Source organism: Globicephala melas, chromosome 13 (assembly GCF_963455315.2).
Source record: "Globicephala melas chromosome 13, mGloMel1.2, whole genome shotgun sequence".
Lineage (NCBI taxonomy): Eukaryota > Metazoa > Chordata > Mammalia > Artiodactyla > Delphinidae > Globicephala > Globicephala melas.
Genome location: NC_083326.1, coordinates 61,257,237 through 61,275,841, shown reverse-complemented (window position 1 = coordinate 61,275,841; position 18,605 = coordinate 61,257,237). Strand labels below are relative to the sequence as shown.

General features: G+C 47.8%; 1 protein-coding gene across 2 annotated transcripts in view; it reads right to left on the bottom strand.

Annotated features, from left to right (window-relative positions):
• The window catches only part of GNAL (G protein subunit alpha L), a 93,635-nt gene that overhangs the window by 63,978 nt on the left and 11,052 nt on the right, over positions 1-18,605 (bottom strand). The window contains exons 1-5 of one of the 2 annotated variants that reach the window (XM_030836598.2): positions 11,325-11,446; positions 10,566-10,804; positions 10,262-10,334; positions 9,538-9,592; positions 9,148-9,267 (exon numbers count right to left, since the gene is read on the bottom strand). In XM_030836598.2, coding sequence (XP_030692458.1) covers positions 9,148-9,267; positions 9,538-9,592; positions 10,262-10,334; positions 10,566-10,707 — 390 coding nt within the window. In that variant the 5' untranslated portion in view covers positions 10,708-10,804; positions 11,325-11,446. Of the gene's footprint in view, positions 1-9,147; positions 9,268-9,537; positions 9,593-10,261; positions 10,335-10,565; positions 10,805-11,324; positions 11,447-18,605 lie in introns of those variants that run through there. The other variant, XM_060310289.1, reaches the window with a different exon arrangement.

Below are 18,605 nucleotides of genomic sequence, written 5' to 3'. Positions count from 1 at the left end.
AAGCAATGGGACATTTAGACAATGTCTAAAATTCAGGAGAGGGTTTGGGAAACTAAGGAGCAGAGGCTTGGGAAAGTGGTGTAGGAACCCCCTAGTAATTTCTCAAATCAGCCAACTTGTAGTAAAAGGTGTTCTTCTGGGTAATGAACACACTACTGTGGATGAGAATAAATGATGATAACTCCATAAATCCTTTAACATTGTAGCTGATAAAAATGAAAGCTCAAATACCAATTGTCATTCTTCTACCAACACTCATCTGATTGAGTGTGCCAGTTAGTTTGGGGGTCGATGTCCCACCTCTGTAATGCTCCATCTCCCTTCCATACACACCTCTGACTTGTGCTGGGTCCTCCCCACCACGACCCTCAGTTCTTACTGCTCTGCTGGTGACACTATTACTAGCCCAGGAAGCCCCTCTCCCCCAGGGCATGGTCACCAAGCCTGTGGTCTGAGCACCTGTGGTTCTTACGGGTCTTCTTCCCTGAATGGGTACAGAGTTTCCAGTCTACCCCACAGAAGGTAGCCTGACATTACAGGATACTTTATTGTTCATTAATTCTATGTTACATATTATATGTTACAGATGTTACACATTACGAACATGTTGTTTCTTCATTAAGTCGTACGTTTCTGGAGGTGAGAAGTCATAACTCAGAGTTTCTTAGTGTAACTCACGGTCCTAAGTGTAGCACTGAGCACATGGCAAACACGTGATTTTCGAGCACGTTTTCAGAGTATAACTATATGCCACATGCCGTGCCAAGCAAGGGGAAGAGACTCCCACACCCCGTAAATGCATGTTTACTGGCAAAACTCAACATGACTAGTCATGATGTGAGCTTCAGATAAAAGGACAGGCGTAAACGTTAAGCATTTGGAATCATGACACATAATCTGCTTTCTAAGTAACTCTAGCCTTGTTAGTTGGAGGGATTTAAAAGCGGCCAATAACTTGTTTCTTTAGTTATTCTGATCACTCAGCATTAACTGGGTGCTTACTGAGTGCTCAGGACGGACCCTGGCAAATCACTATTTAAATAAGGGCAAATATACAGCGTGAACACTGTGCTCTCGGGAATCTGAGCTTTTCAAATAGAGGAAGAAAAATCAGCAGGTGGGTTTTCAAGGTGGAAAGAGCCAGAGCTGGGGAATGACCTGCAGATGGAGGAAAGCACGTCGCACCTGGGGACACTTGCCCTTTTCAGAAGAATAGGACATGGAAAATACCTTTACGTATTTTTAGGGCTTTCTCTTGGGCAGAAACTTCCAATGAGGTCTGTGAAAGGAAGCTGGGTGTCGGGGGAGACGGTGTATCCTAAAGCCAAGGTGGGATGGGGTCAGACCGAAGAGGTCACCCACCACACAGAACCCAGAGGTAAAGTGGCCTCCCGTGTCCTGCTCTGCTTAACTGTGTCATTTGTGGTTTCCCTCCAAGGATGACACCTGCAGCTTCTGCACTTTAAAATCTCAGTATTTTATGGATGCCTAATAAACCTCTCTTATTTTCGTCACCATCCACTCGGGCATTTTGTCTCGGCATCAAAACAGTTTCAATACAATTTACTTTAATGTTAAATGTTATTTGAAAAAATGCTTACTTGGCAATTCAGGCTAGATATTTTCTCCATACTGATAAGATTAACTGCAATGACATTTTATAACTGACTATTTGCTATGAGATCAAAATATGTTTAAAAGATTGCTCTTCGAGGACCCTAAGTCGATTTTACGTCACCTTGGCTGTCTCTGGGGACGACACGTGGGTGCCTGGGGGCAGGAGTGAGGAAGGACTTGCCATTCTTTCCTATCTTTTGGATTTTGTGCCACACACAGACACTTCCTATTCAAACAAATACAAATACAACTTAAAACATGAAATTGCTATGTGCAGTGAGAACGTTACATGTGAAGTTGATTTAATTCAATCTATATGCCGTAATAAAGGACAGGATAAAAACTGTGTGGGATTATTTTAAGAGGTGAAGAAAAACCCCACATATTCATGGATGACATTCTCATGAAAAACTAAAAACTTGAAAAGTCAGTGTTTCAAAGGAATCTTCTCAGGAGCAACTTCATTTATCTGCTTCTGAAAACCTCATGTACCTGTGTCATAAGCCACGTGTGTTGACTCACTCAAGCCTTAATTTGACACAAGAAGATCAACTCATTCTGCTCCTTCCTCCGTTTCCGGAGAGATAGATGAAAAGGTAAAAACGTTTTCTCTCAGAGTTACATAAAACTGCAAAGGTAAGGAATATTACGCAGGCTTAAAAGGAATGAAATAATGCCATTTGCAGCAACATGGATAGACCTAGAGATTATTATATTAAGTAAGTCAGACAGAGAAAGACAAATACCATATGATATCACTTATATGTGGAATCTAAAATACGACATGAACTTATCTACGGGACAGAAACAGACTCACAGACACAGAGAACAGACTTGTGGTTGTCAAGGGGAAGGTGGGGTGGGGGAGAGAAGGACTGGGGGTTTGAGATGAGCAGACGCAAACTATTATATATACAATGGATAAACAACAAGGTCCTACTGTATAGCACAGGGAGCTATATTCAATATCCTGGGATAAACCATAATGGAAAAGAATATGAAAAAGAGTATATATATATATATATATATACACATACACATAACTGCGTCACTTTGCTGTACAGCAGAAATTAATACAACATTGTAAGTCAACTATACTTCCATAAAATTAAAAAAAAACTGCAATGGTAAGGACAAAATGCCCCATTACTATGGTATTTTTAATGTCAAATGCTTCTGAAAAGTGTAAGTGTCCTCAGAAGTGAACTTGGCTTTGGTAAACCTGATGACAAACTTCCAATACATCCAAATTTGAGGGGAACCCTGACAACAAAAATCTCACACTTTCAAAGGATCTAAAGTTTCAGTGACATCTTCTCCAAGGAATTTCAAAAAAATGTTGCCTTACTTTGTAACCCTTAGAGTGTATTTTCTATAACGAAAAATACTTTAGGGAAAATGTGTCTCGTGGTTTCAGCCCAGATTTCTCGCCGTGAGGGTATAGAGGAGAGGATGCTGCTCCGAGTGACCCTCACAAACTCTGATTGTTAACAGCATGAATGACAAGCTTTTTATCATACGCAAGGCAGCACCAGGCTCCACACTCTATTTACTTCTCTTTATGGGATTTAGAAATAATTGAAAGAATTGTCAACAGCTTTCCCTCTTAAATATTTATTGTGGATGAAATTTATTAGTGCGCTAAAATGAGAGTGTGGAAGTTTTGAAAAGAACAGGGTGTCTACACAGTCTCAAAGGATATTCCCCAAACGTACTCATGAGTTACAAGAGGGGGAGGTAACTTTACAGAGGAGAAAGAGGCAGACCCCACCTTCACTAAGTGACCAGAGTTAATGTCCCCAACCACTGGGAAGGCCACCAGACCCTGCATTGGATTATTGACCAGGTTTACCAACGGAATTATTATTATTACTATAATTTCACTATAATTATTGGGACAACTGGTGAAATCTGCATAGGCATTGTATTAATGCTAAATCCCCTAATTTTGATAACTGTGCTTTGGTTATACAAGCGGAGGGCCTTGTTTGTAGGAAATACACACTGAAGTATTTATGGGGAGCACGATGGCTGCAACCAGCTATCAAATGGCTCGTAAAGGTGTGTTTTAGTATAGACAGGGCCAGAGAGCAAATGTGGCCAGAGGTTACCTCTTGATGAACCTGGGTGCGGGGTATGGGAGTTCTTTGTCCTACTTTTGCATTTTGGGGGTAAGTTGAAAATTGCTTCAAAAAAAGTTATTATTTATTAGGAATATCCCTTATGATAATATTTCAAAGAAGAAGATGGAATTTTAAAAAAGTATCTTCTGTGAAGCCCTAGTGTGACTAATTATCTAACTGGGATATTTTACTAAAAGGACAGCCCTTCCTTTCCCCAGCACAAGGAACGTGCAGGACGGATCTAAGCGCTAACTGTCTGAGCCACCCTCCGCCTGGCAGCGTTTGGACAGAAGCCATGGGAGTCCTGGAGGCAGGTCTCTGATGGAGAAAGCGCCCCCTCCCAATTCAGACCAGCCCCTGAGCACATTCCAGGGGCACAGACAGAGGGCGGCCCCTGGATGAGGTTTTTTTTTTTTTTTTTAATAACTAGAGAACATACCCTAGGACATTTTAAATATTTTATTTACGAAAATTCAAAACGGGTAAGTGTCCTGAAAAGACACCGGCTCTGGAAATGGGACATTTTGGTGTGAGCTCCCTGTGGGTGGGGACCGGCTCAGCCCCCATCACCAGGCAGCACAAGGCAGAGGCGTGTGGGGGAGTGCTCGGTTGGAAGAACAGCCAGAAGCTTGTTGGAACTTGTGGCAAAACTGGGTGGGACCTGGAACCCCAGGGGCAAGGTGGAAGGTCTGACCGAGATCTGAGATCTCGCAAATACGGGTGCGTCCAGGGGCCTCAGAGAACCTGTGGCCGGTGAGGCCACCTGGAGGGCAGGACAGAGGCAGGCAGAGAAGGTGGCAAAGCAGGAGGACCAGGGCCGGTTTAGGAGAATCTGACTGAAACTAAGGTGCAGGGAGAGGAAGAGGGCAGGGTGGGACTTTGCAAACTATAAGGTATTGGCTATTCTGGTCGACTCTTTGGTCATACTTGTTGAGAAGATTAGACTCCTGGATGTGTTAATATCGATGCGCTAGTCCGGGTAGCTTGTACTTCTGACAAGGAAGCAGGGTACCTGAGTGCTTCCTTAGACAGTAAGTCCTCTTTCCTCTTTGTTTGCTGTGGCCTCACAGCACTACCCTGGCGTATTGGAATTTTCTGTTTATGACCTGTCTCTCACTATATGGCAAGACCTTCTGATTCATTGCTATTCTGTGCTCCTAACACTTAGCAAAGTGCCTGGCACATACAGTGTCTCAGTGTTTGGGGGCTGCTGGTGACGGAGACCAGGCAGGGGTTACCTGGGCGGGCTCTCACCTGGGCTTCTGTAATCTGACAGGCAAGGATCGCCCCTTGGGGACAGCTGAGACACCCCCAGGCAGGCTGGGAGGCGTTGGGGACACTGCTCAGATCCAGCCACGGGTCTGATCTGGGCCCAGGTGGTCTGGCTCTGGCGCCACCTGCCACCCCACCCCCCCGTGGTTTCCGACGGTGCCTGGTGGGGTCCAGGGCAGATGCTGGGGGTCCCTGTGGGGCTGCGGCCTGGGCGCTCCTACCTGACTTGTACGGTGGGCTTCCAAGGCTTTTTGGGGTGGGGGAGCGAGAGGGTTCAGTTGCTTAAAATATCACAAGGAAAACCACTAGCCTGGATGGTGTGAATCAGGATTCTGCATATACTCCCCAAAGGAGGGGCAGCTGGGAGCCACCGGCGCTGGCACCTGGCAGGGCTCCCAGCCCATCGCCCTCCGCAGCGCTGCCCCAGGAAGCCCAGCTCCCACCCTGTTGTCCGCCGAGCGGGAGGCCTCTTGCTCCAGGTCACAACTTGCTCTGAAGTGGAGCCAAGGCCCACGGTGGGCGGGCAGGCTCCCGGGGAAGGCCAGGTCCACTCTGGCGAGCTGGCCTGCACCCCAAGCAAATGTTTGCTGGGAAGAGTAACGCCTGCTCTCCGGGTGTGTGACCACATGCGATTCTGATAAACGTTCACTTAGGAAATGGGTGGTGATAACAGAGTACTGACTGACCTGACCGCTTTCACATTTCTCACTAAGCCTCACTTATCCACTGACCCTTATAAATGCCAACAAAACACACTTTTAAGGGAGCTAATAAAATAACCACATTTTGGGAAGAAAATACCAAACGAACAAGTGAATACTCCAATTTAATCCGTCAGTGATTTTGTCCAGTATTGTGCGAAAAGTTTTGGGAAGTGCGGGGGCAACCACAATATTTTCCCACTTTGTAAATGATCAGGTGATGTGCGTTCTCTCAGGACCACCACCTGAGCCTGTGTATTTCCTACTGCTTCCCGTGTCGATGGGCTGGGTGCACAGACGGGGTGCCGTCCCAGGAAGGGGTCCCGGGTGGAGCCCTGTCCAGAGCGGAGGTGATCTGGCGTGCTCATGAGCAAAACGCTGTGAACAGGCAACGGCCAGTGAGCCATCCCAGGCCACCCAGGCTGCCCCGGTGTCTGCCATCCGGACTGTCACAGGAGTCACCTCTTCCTCCCCAGAGCCCGTCTCCGCCAAAGGCCAGAGCAACCTTGATAAAACACTCAGGTCACGAAAATCCCCTCTGAGAGGGCTCCAGAGCCCTTCCAGGTCGGGACAGATCAGGCCTAAGAGGCCAGTGAGATCTGTGGCCCTGATGCTGGCCCTGACTTCCCCCGGCACCATCCCCTAGGCAGGCCACCCGCCAGCCTCACTCTTCTTTCTATAATCCAACTGAAATTCAAGTAGGAGGCAATGTAAAGAGTAAACCCAAGTGTGACATTCTTAGAGGAAATTCTTAGGATTCTACTAAGATACTGTAGATTTTTCATTATAAAGAATAATCTCACGTAGAATCTCAAATTCTTAATAATAAAGAAGAATCTTAAACATTCTTCTAAGTTTTCCTTCTAAAATTAAATAACTCTGAAATTAACTTTTAATGATAGGACATATTTGGTTCAAAAATTGTTCTAGATCTACAGGAAAATAAACAAGATCCTCAAGGAATTGGATTGCGACACAGACTTTCTCAAGGATTTAATCCAAAATAAGTACTAGACTTAGTAAATTTGTGTTATGTTTACTACTGAAATACTTGAGTTAGCTCTACTTTTATGACTTTTACAATACACATTTTCTTTAAACAAAAGTTAATTGTCTTCAAATGTACCAAGTGTTATTAGTATATCAGTCAGAGATTTGTCTTAATGTCACTCTTAAGGGGATCATCAAAACATAAATTCAAGAACTATTTAATCTAATGATATAAGTGATGAATATTTCAGAGTACTATAGAATAAGTGTTACTGAAAACTGTGTGCATATTAAAACACAATTTTCAGGAAGAAAGTTATATATTAGATATTAATTTCCTCATTTATATAAGTGTAGGCTCAGTTGTAAACATAATCTCACTTGACATGGACAGAGACACATATGACAACAGAATGTAGGTTTAAAAACTACCAAAAAAAGTATTACCTCTGAAAAAGTATTATAATTGCATTTTCATCTGCTGGTTCCCAATTCTCTTTTATTTTATTAATAGTTAATTACGATTTCCAATAATCATTTTTTTTTTTTTTTTTTTTTGCGGTACGCGGGCTTCTCACTATCGTGGCCTCTCATGCGCAGGCTCAGCGGCCATGGCTCACAGGCCCAGCCGCTCCGCGGCATGTGGGATCTTCCCAGACCGGGGCACGAACCCGTGTCCCCTGCATCAGCAGGCGGACTCTCATCCACTGCGCCACCAGGGAAGCCCCCGATAATCATTTTTAAGTTGCCTCAACATATCTATACGAAAATACATGCCTTCAATGCAAATGGTTTCTTCAGTTTTATTTTTTTAATTAAAAATCACGCTATACCTCAAAAACACATTTGCAAATTAGGCGCTTTGGATTCCTTAGTAACCCAAGTGGGAGTTACTGGATTTCAGATGGAATCTGGGAGCTCTTGTCACATGTGAGTTTGTCATAAACAGAAGAAAGAAGATGTGACAGATCGATACATCTCGATGCTAATTTCTCTTTATATGCTAAGAATAACTTTTCCCTTCATCAGAACCACATAGGAAATGTTTTATTATGACTTTTAGGCAAGTATGCAGGACAAAATTTAAAACTCAAATACATGTCTATAAATGTGTAAATCTGAAGTTGAATAAGAACAACCTGATTTCAGCTAGGACCTTGCAGTCTTGGGTGACTTTTCCAATATGTAAATCATCACAGTGAGCTGGGAGGACCCAGAGCTTCAGTTGGCTGAAGCAAGGCTTTGGCCCCCCATCGTCTCCTTGAGCCCCCTCCACACCACTCAGTTAAAGACACAGTTAACTAAAAAACACTGTGCCTGCCACGCCAGCTGGCATGGCCCCCTTTTCTAGGTAGTTCACCACCGCTACCTCTGTTTTTTTAGAAATTCTAGGCTATATTTTTTAGAAATTCCCACTGGCTATATGGGAATGCTTATCAGAAACAAAAATCACATGAGAGGATGCAAAAAAAAGCTTTAAAATGTAATTCTTATCCGCCATCTGGATACAGAGCCTACAGGGCAGGTGTGTTCTACTGAAGGGGAGGGGAGGGGGCACATGGGCCCATCTGTCTTACACACTGGGTCCTGCATCAGCTTCCCTCAGAAAAGAGGATTCTGAGAATGAAAAATGTCTCAAGACCACCATGCCAGGCAGTGGAGACTTTGAAATACTGTTTTGGAGGGGTACACATGCACACACACACATGCTCTCTGGGCACAATTGTTAACAAAAATGATTTTCTGAGAAATTGAAAAACTATTTTCTCCTTCAAGACATGTTTAATCAAATTACCAAATAACAATATTTTAAAGAAACGTACGTCCACCAAACAAGAGAAGACTAATATTCATAACACCCTTTCGCATAAGCAACATTGCCATCCAAGCGATTAGAAAAGCAGCCCTAAATCCTGCAGATCTGAAGTAAATCACATTTTCCCAGGATACAGTCAACATTCAGAAGTAATCCATGTATGACCTACAGCTGGCATGCGCCTCTCATTTGAGCTGAAAGATGCATGTCTTTTAAGAGTGAACTGAATTCTGTTCTATTACTCCCAAGGATGCAGTCACACACCATAAAGCCTTTCTCTCTGCTTGTGTAATTTCTACTTTTTTGTTATCTGGGAAACGGCTTAATTGTTGATTTAGGAATACATAGAGGAAAAAGTACTACCAGTATTTCTTAGAGGTATGCTGTCTCCCTGATCATCACCCCCACCGATATACTCATAAAAGCATTTCTTACAATCTTATTGTCTTTAATATTTTTAACATGTTAATATTTGGGTATGGAGGGAAGCACTTCTCCTAAGCAGAGAGCTAGATTTTGAAGAAAGTCAAAGATGAAATAATATTAACGTTGGTTCTCAGTAAGCCACCTCGTTAAAAAACTGTTCCACCGTGTACCATTTAAAATATTTCAGTAAGGATTTACTTACCTGGGAATATTCAAAGTCAGTGATGGGGGCTATGCTCTTGATATAGTCTGATCGAAACTGGTTTTCTGGGTTGGCCAGTGGAACTGGGGGAATTATAGTACTCATCGCCGAAACAATCGTCTAAAGTGGAGTGAAGGAAAAAGATACATGGATAAATAAACCATTTAGGCTCCATGTGTGGTAATCTAGCGCATAATTTCTGTCTACGCAGTTTGAGGGAGCAGAGGGTGCAACCTTACTACTGAACAAATATTAAAAGAAATTCCTGGGATTTCCCTGGCAGTCCAGTGGCTTCCACTGCAGGGTGCACGGGTTCAATCCCTGGTCGGGGAACTAAGATCCTGCATGCTGCACGGCAAGGCCGGAAAAAAAAAAAAAAAAATTCCTTACCACAATAGCATCCTTAACGTTTTTCCGGATGTCCAGAATTTTCTGTTTCTTCTCCCTGTATGAAAACAGAATGGTTATTAATTAACTTTACACATTGCCCCAAATCAGTTGAGTGGGATTTTAAATTCCCAGCTGCAGGGGGTCTACAATGGTACTACCTGAGGTCAACATTAGCCCCAGGACAACAGTGCAAAGTTTTTTATGTGGAAAAGGAAAACATCCACCTTTACTGGTTTGGACTCTAAACAAACGTGCACACACCACAATCTCTAGCTCTAGACAACAACACAGGTTTTACGTAACATGGCAAAATCATCATGACTATTGCATATAAACACTACAGGGCTACACCTGTAAATATGTTTTATTTGAATCTATCCATATGTTGATTGAAATAGATGCAGACAAATGATATAGAGAGAAGTATACATAGACACATTGGTTAAGTGTGCTCAGCGCAATATCAATAATGCAGATCAATACCTCAAGAGTATTTAATAAATCATATATTGTTATTTTATTTTGATGTAGACACTGCCAGAAGAAAGATTTGCCTAAATATGCCAAATTCAACAACTTACTTCTATATCCGCCCCCCCTCCCCCAAAAGGTCGACTCAAAGATCAAATTAACTATTTAGAGAAAACACTTTGGGGAGGCCGGGAAAGCAGTGACAAAATGTGCATGCAGTTGGGAAGCAAACCCGAAATCGGTCATTTCTTACTCGGGATTAAATCCATTGACGTGCAGGATCCTCATTTGTTTGACGATAGTGCTTTTCCCAGACTCACCAGCCCCTACAAACAAACAGAGAGAATGCTGTGATCTGTGGCCGAGGACCGTAGCCATCTCTCACGCCTACCGAGACTGAACTAGTGTCCTGCCCCCACGCGGGCGTTTCCAGGTGCGCTCTTGCTATCTGCGGGGGCGCGGGCCCTGCCCGCCCGGCCCTCTCCGCGCTCCAGGCCGTGCGCCCCGGGCCATGCGCTCCGCTCGGGCCGTGCGCCGCCGCGCACCCCCCGCCTTACCCAGTAGCAGCAGGCGGTGAGTCGCTTTGTAAGCCAGGCGCTCCTTCTGCAACTGCTTCTCGATCTTTTTGTTGGCCTCACGTCTTTCCTTTTCATCGACGCCCTGGTCTTCTGGCGTCTTGCTGTTGCCCAAACACCCCATGCCTGACCGCTTGCGTGGACGTCAGGCGCAGTTAGGAATTGCACAAAAGTAGAGAGTTGTAGGTGTGTGTGGATCCTGCGGCGACCCCTCTTCCTCGCTGCTGAAAGAGATGCTCAGGTCTCTCGGTGTTTTCCGATCGGAACAGGCGTTTCTTCTCCCTCCCCCTCCCCGCCGCGAACTCTCGACTAAGAGGACACAAGGAAGACGCGCGGAGCCAACTACTTTTTAAAGACACTTGTTTAGAATTATCTGCTGGATAAACAGCAGTGAGCGGAGACGGGGCCAAGGGCGGCAGGACCGCCGGAGCCAGCTGGGTGGCGCTGGCCCTCCCCTCGCCCCGCGCCCGATGCGCTGCCCGGGGGTACCCCGAGCAGGCACGCTCGGCCCGGTGCCCGGGCCCCGCCGGTGGCGGCCGAACGCGGCGCGGAGGGACGGAGCGCACCGGGTCCCCGCCAATAACTGCGAACACCCGCTGGCCACCCGCGCCTCATCCCGGGTCCGAGCCCCTAGGGCCTCTCCGCGGCAGGGTGGGGAGCCGGCTCGGGGGTGGCCAGGCCGCGGGTCCCGGGGTCTGGAGGGGTGGCGGCCGCCCTCGAAGGGCCCCCGCGGAGGCTCACCCGCTTGCGGTCCGGACGCGGCGCGCGGCTCCCTCGCAGCCCGAGCGGCACTAGGTCTGGGCGTGCGCTCCCGGATCCCGCGCCGCCTCCGGCTCCCAGCGCGCGGGGCCTCGCGCATGATCATGCATATTCTATCAGGGGGAGGGTCCGTGCCGGGCTCGGGCACCCCGCCTTCCCCCGTTACCGTTCTAGACGGTTCCAGCGCACCCACGCCGCCTCCCGCAGCCTCCTGTGTGCCTCCCGCCCCCGGCTCTCTGCGCGCTCTGAGCAGCTTTGCTACTTTTCTGGAAGACGCCGTGGCCCCGAGCCTGGCACCGCTGCCAGAACCAGTGAGGGCGGCTGCTGGTTTCCACCTGTTGAGCGGGTGCCCGTCGCTCCCCATCCGCGCTGCTGGACGCGGGGGGCGCAGAGCCGTGACCGCGGAGGTCGCCTCCCGGTACGTCGCTGGTACCAGTTTCGGGTCTCCAGGCCAGGGGCCCTGACGCCGCCGTCAAGTCCCCACTCCCCTCCGGCTCCACCGTATTCCCTCACGGTCATCGCGCCTGGCCTCCTGCACGGACCGTGGTCTCCGCCGCCCCTGCCCCTGCGCCCTGGGCCCCGCGGGCCTCACCCGCCTCCCCGCTCTCTTCTCCTCCCTTCTCTACGGATTGTTCCGTCGGGCGGACAAACACGTTCCGTCCCATTTGACGGCCCATCCTACAGCCTCAGGCCCTGCGTCAGCCCCGCCGTGTCCTTCTGCCCACAGACCGGCTCCGAGTTAAAACCAGAATCTGACTCCCTTTGCCATTCCCCACCTCCCATTCACGCCTCAGGTCCCGGCACCTAGCTTCGGCCCACCTGCTTCACTGAAATACTCTCACGGGGTCATCAGTGGACCCCCGGGGTCAAACTTCATCCAGGAACTGTGGTCTTTACCATCTCTGACCCTCCTGGAGTCTCTCCGGTCCTTCGGCTTCCCCGACGTGGCCTTTGGATTTCCCGCCCACTCTCTACCTGGAGAGGAGGCTCAGACCCAGCACAGCCCTTGTCCCCTTAATGCCCTGCCCTCGGGGGCTGACTGCCTCCCCCATCCTCTGCACACGCGGCTCTGACGACGGCCACACAAGACCTCCAGCCCAGCCCACCCTCCTGACCACCAGTGCGGCAAGCACACCTCCACCACCGTGCCTCCAGGATCTCCTCCCCGTGCCCACCCACACCTCCAGCGCGCTCCTCTCTCTCTCTGTGAATAAGGCCCCTGATTTTCCCAACCAGAACATGGCAGTCATTCCTGACTCCTTTTCCTTCTTGCAAACCCAGTTACCGTATTCCTTTGGGTCCGTTTCCTAAACATCGTTCCTGTTCTTTCTACCCCATCTGCTGTTGCCATGGTCACTGTCCAGGCTGGATGTCACAAGTGGCCTCCTGCTCATACATTCCAGCCCACCTGCACAGTGCTGCCACAGTGACAATGCAAATCTCATCACATCACTGTCCCCACCACTGCCAAGCCCCCAGCCACGGTCCATCAAGACTGGGTCCGTGTAAACTCCTCAGCTTCAGCTCTCATGTCCCCCCTTCCTGGCGCTGCCCCAGCCCCCCTTTGACCCCTTGCACATGGACACCCGAGTGCCTGGCTTGGGTGCATGCGCTGCTTCACTCTCTGCGAGACGTGTGGCCCCTTCTTCACTTGACCAACTCTTAGTCACCCTTCCTGCCTCACCACTGCTTCCACAGTCAGGGCCAGGCCCCCTTCTCTGTCCTCCAGTATCTCACAGCACCTACACTGTAATGGTTTGTTTGCTGCTCTTTCAAATGTCCACTGGACTCGAGACCCAGTGAGGGCCGGGGCGGAGCCTGCACTTCACACCTGCTGGGCTGTGCCCAGTTCAGTGCCTGGCCCAGGGAGATGCCCCTTGAGTCTTTGTTTGATGGATGAACAAATTCACGAAGGCCAAAGATAACTCCCGCTCCAAGTGTGGGTTCTCATGAAAGGAATTTGACGACCAGATTTTAAATTCATAAAATACTTGTCCAGTTTAGTACTGTATCCAAATAAGAATACTCTTTAAAAAACAAAAGCAGTAGTGTCTCTTCTTGACACAGCAGAAGCAAACACGCAGTGCCATGCCATATTCTGAGCTGGATAAGAGTTTTAGCTTGTGGAGGGACACTGTTTAGCACTGTTGTGAGGCCTCACTCCTTGTGTTAACACAAGCATTCACCTACGGCAACATCCACGTGGCCTGTTCGGTGGCTGACGGGGCAGTCGGAGGCGAGAACAGGTGTACAAAAATAGAGTGCGGTGGGATGTTTTAAAAGATTTGTCTCTTTTTTTAATGCCAAGGTTTCTATAAATTGTTAGCTGGAAGAAAAGGGGACAAAACAAATCCCACCAAACTTATAAAGGGAGAAAAAAGTTAGAACCTGGAACCCTGAAAACATAGCAAAAGGTTTTCACTTGTTCTTATCTAGGAATTAGGGTTAAAATAACTCGTTTCTACGACTTATCCAGTGATTACTGGCCCTGGGCTAAATCCTTTCCATGGAGCAATTTATTTAGCATTTGCAATAACCCTAAAAGGAACTACTGTGACCGTTATTTTACAGAATGTTAGAGGTGCATAAGAGGTGTGTCTGTGATCTAAACCCTTGCAGCCTGGCTGCAGCGTCTGCACTGTAAGTGCACAGAACACTGCTAACCACTCCAAAACATAAAAGCTACGTGCCTACAAAGCGATGCAACCTTTCTGATGAGAAATGCCAAGCCCATCTTTACATAGTCTATTATCAGGTAGGAGCTCAAGACACTTTAAAAAAAAAAAAACCCCAGTCACCTGGCCTTTTCCTAGTCTGGTCTGGGAAACCGATCCTCATTTGAGTTTTGAACCCTGGGATCAGAATCCAGAATCCCTGCTGGCTCACCTGGAGCGCGGGAGCGGCGCTGTTGGGGAGCAGCCTGGAGCTGGCAGTGCCGGCATCTGTCGCTAGGCAACGGCAGCGCAGCATCAGCACCACTCGCACAGCGCACACCCACCTGCGGAGGCGAAGGGCCGCCGGCAGCGCGCTGCCAGCAGAGGGGGCGGCCGGGCGGGGGACGCCCTGGGCAGCAAGAAGGGTTGGGAAGGCACAAAGTTTGGGGCGAAAGGGCAAACGTAAAACAAAGTGGTGTTTTCCTGCTCTTGTTGATGTTTAAGACAAGGTGTCTCAGAAGTCTTAGTGCATTTGACTAAGTGCATTTGAATTATTTGAATTTCTTTTGTACTTAGTTTTGTGAATTTTGAATAACAATTTTGAAATCTGTTTTTGTTTGAGCCCCTCCGATTGAAGTTGGCAAATGTCGAAAAGATCACAGCTGTTCTCTGGTTAGCTGGACCCAAGTCCTCGTTGATAACAATGAGAACAAAATTTGTCTCCCGTTATAAGGAGGACCTCCGCAGAAATTTAATTAACAAAATGAAAAATTCAAAGGAACTGTTTCACATCACTACAGGCCTGGATCCAGGAGATGCTGAGCCAGTTTGAAAAGTGACTAGAATGCTGTCTGGCATGAGATAGCGGACATATTGAATTTAATTTTTAAAAATCAATGTTTTAAAACGTTAAAAACTGGTCTAGCATTTTATACTGTAAAGGTTAAAACTGCACTCTAAGGCATTTGGAGCAGGTACATTGAAAGATTTTAAAGAAGAGGAACAAAGCAGAGTGGGAGAGCCGAACCCTCACTCAATGCAGTGACCAGGCCGAAGAAACGAAAACCTGCGCCCAGTTTTGTAAACAAACTTGGTGGAGCTGGAGCCGAGGCGGTGGAGTGGCCTGTGTGCACACGGCCCTCGTGCTGCTTCCTGTCATTTAACACCTTGCAGTTCGTTGTTTTCTCTCTTTCCTTTCTTAGTGTCTCGGTGGAAATGGTCTGTGTGGATTATTTTCATTCTCAGCAGCATTCTCACCCCACGACCTAATCACAACACACTTTAAAAATCTTGTGAATTTTTTTTTACATTTTTAAATAGAAAAGTAGGGAAACGTTTTCAACATTCCCTTTCTGTACATAGCACTCTGCAATCAAATATTTTAGAATTTACTGAATTAATTCCTTTTTTCCCTACTCCTACAGCAAAGTAGTATTAAGGAGCTTTCAGAAGTACCATCCACAAAGGGTAGGGATGCAGTCTTTTTAACTGATGGCTTAAAAAACCCAAACAGCGAATGAGTAGGAAAGGTAGGTTAGCTGTCTTTGACTCCACCCTGTGTCCAAAAACCCAGGACTGAAATATCCTCATTGGAAGATGCAACTCAGTGCCGAAGACAGGGGTTTAGTTTTGGTGTGAAAACGCGAGGTGGTCACTGAATACATTAGAAAGTAGGATGGTGGTTACCAGGGAGTGGTGGACGGGGAGGGGGAGCCAATGTTTGATGGGGGTTGGAGTTTTAGTTTGGGAAGATGAAAAATTCTGGAGATGATGGAGGTGATGGTTACACAACGAGAATGTACTTAACCGCCACTGAGCTGTGTGCTTAAAAATGGTTAAGATGGTCAATTATACGTTATGTATATTTAACCACAAAAAGACAAGAAAAAAATTTACATTTAGGGTCTTCATCATGACCGTGGTTGAAGACAGAAATCCTTCTCGCCCGTGATTTCCCGCTATTCGTTTTGAGGCTTCCGATTACAGCCACGTGACTTCAATTCCTCCTTTGCAAACATCTACTGCAGTTATAGTTCTGACCAGCAGGTGGCGACGCACACCCTGGAGTCAGAAGGAGGCTCCAGGGGAGCCTGTAAAGCGGTGAGTTTCCATCATTCACTCACCGTAGAGCATTTTTTGAATCCTACACACACGTAGCCTTGAGATTACAAGGACGAACTCGACCTTGTCCCTGATCGCAAGCAGTTTAATCGGCTAGGAGAGAGGGGCAGACGTGCAATCAAGTCCTCGGGATTCTGTAGAGATTACAGTGGGAGCACATAGGGGTGTGTAGTCAATTATACAAGTGAAGAAAAATGTCACTTCCTTCCTTAGAGCGATGTGTGTTAACCTTTGTAAGTCACCCTTCGTCTTATTTTTAAAAAGACACTGAAAGGTGCTCTGTTTCTAGTGGCTCATCTGATCAGATCACCGCAACAGCTACAAGATTATCCACACTTTGCAGAGAAGGCTGCTGGTCCGAAGGTTCCACAGGGGCCTGATGGGGGTGGAGCTCTGTCTGATCCCAAAGCCTGAGTCCTTTCCAGAAGGAACTTTGACTGGTGGGGAAAAAATCGCACCGTTCTCTCTTCCAAAACGAGAAATCAAACAAGCCCACTTCCTTGCTAACACAGGCAGATTAATCTGCATATAATGACTGATGAATTAATTAACTCTTCACTCAGTTGCCTTAGCAACTGGTTTCTTTTAGAATTTGGCTCACAGAGTGTAAAGCAACAGTTTCCCTTGTAATAGAACGTCAACGTGTATATGAAATTAAACAGAACATGAACTTGCTCCATCATAGGTGGGAACTACGGGCCTTTCCCAGGAAGGTTGCACGGGCTCTTTCTGAAGCTCGCGGGCTGTGAACAAGGGAGACAAAGCCTAGGAATCGTCTGTATTTCCCGTTCGTGGTTTATTTGCTCATTAAGTAGGAACGGTTTGATGAATTTAGACGACAGATAAATTCAAGACTGAGGTTCAAAAGGGAGACTCTGAGTGCAAATCCCAAACCCTTAGGTGCGTGAATGACAGGACAGGGCAGGTGGACAGGTGCATTGAGGTGGTTACTGAGAATCAGGATTTTCAGAAAGAGGAAGGACAAACACGGAATGGCGAAACGCAAGGCACGCCCATGGGATGGACTGGAATTGTAGCGACCGGAATGAGCTCGTGATGTCTAGAGTATGTACGTATGTGTCTGTGATTATGTGCACATACGTGTGTGTGTACACTGTACACCTGTGCATGTGCCACATGCATCTATTCCCTCATTCTGTCTGCTGAAAAGACCCAGGCATTAGACACGCCAGTGGTGGTGAGTGCACCTAGTGCCCAGGCCTTGGTCTTCAGTATCACACAACCCAGAGGAGCCAGGCCTCCTCAGAGAAACGGCAGATTCCGGGGTGGGGGCAGGGGAGCCACAGATAAATCTGGAACATTGTTATGCCAGAAAGTAGGAAAGTGCTTTCAAATGCTGGGGGCACCTCCCGAGAACACAAGACCAGACAGAAGGGGCTCCTATTTGGCCAAATCTGGGATGATTTCAGCACCAAGGTATTTAAGTACAGGAGTGACTTCTAAGCCACTGAACAATATAGAAATACCATGTGTCCATGCCAACAACAAAGAGATAAATAAAGGGGGAGGAGAAGGGAACATAACATCAGTCATGGAGAAGTGAGAACCCCTCTCACTCATTTCTTGGTTCCTTTCCTTCCTACCTGCTGGCGAGCTGGATTTTGTTTGTGTGGAGTTTATCATCAGTCTCCCCGAGTATTTATGCAGTGCTGATGGCATGGCCGGTGTTGCCCCAAGGAGTCACGACTCACGCTCTCCGGCTGTGGGTTCTGTTAGGGATGCTTCTTTATCCCCAGGATGGCCGGAAGTCAAAGTTGTCAGCAGGGCAGGGATGGGGCAAGTTTTACGTAGAGAATTGATTACAGGCCGGACAAAACTAGAACCGGTGGTCGTCAGGAGGTGGGGTGCCCTCCTTGGGACAGAGATGGCGGGAACAGTCATGCAGAATGGACAGGTGCATGACCTGTCCGGGGATGTACAGCATCACACAGGCACACAGAACAATTATTCCCAGGAGAGAAAAGGGACCACACAAAGGAGGCGCCGCTTTAACCGCCACTGGGGGATGCTGCCGCGTGCAGGTGTGCGCAGGTAAGGGCCCTGTCGGTGGGGTCCCCCCCTCCAGGGCCCGCTGTGCCACTGGCAGGGCATCCTTCGCTTTCAACTCTCGCCCAGCACCACCACTCACACCTGGGAGCTCAGTACAAGCCGGTTTCCCCGCTACCCGCCCGGCCGCCAGTGCGGACCGCGGTCCAGGAGCAGCTGCTGCCCATCCATCGGACTTCCCGCGCCGCAGCGCCACCTGGCGACCGCCACAGGAACGACCGGCCGCGCGCACCTGCCTCGCCTCGAGAGGCCCTGGGTCCCCACAGCCCGTTCCCAACTTCGCTTCCTTCCAGGCTTCTTTTCTCCTTTTCTGTTTGCAGTATCTCACGTGTCAGTTAGTCAAAACTCACAACGCGCCTATTTCAAAATACACAACCTCCCCTACCCATCCCTTCCCTCCCTCCCCTCTTCCTAAGGCCGC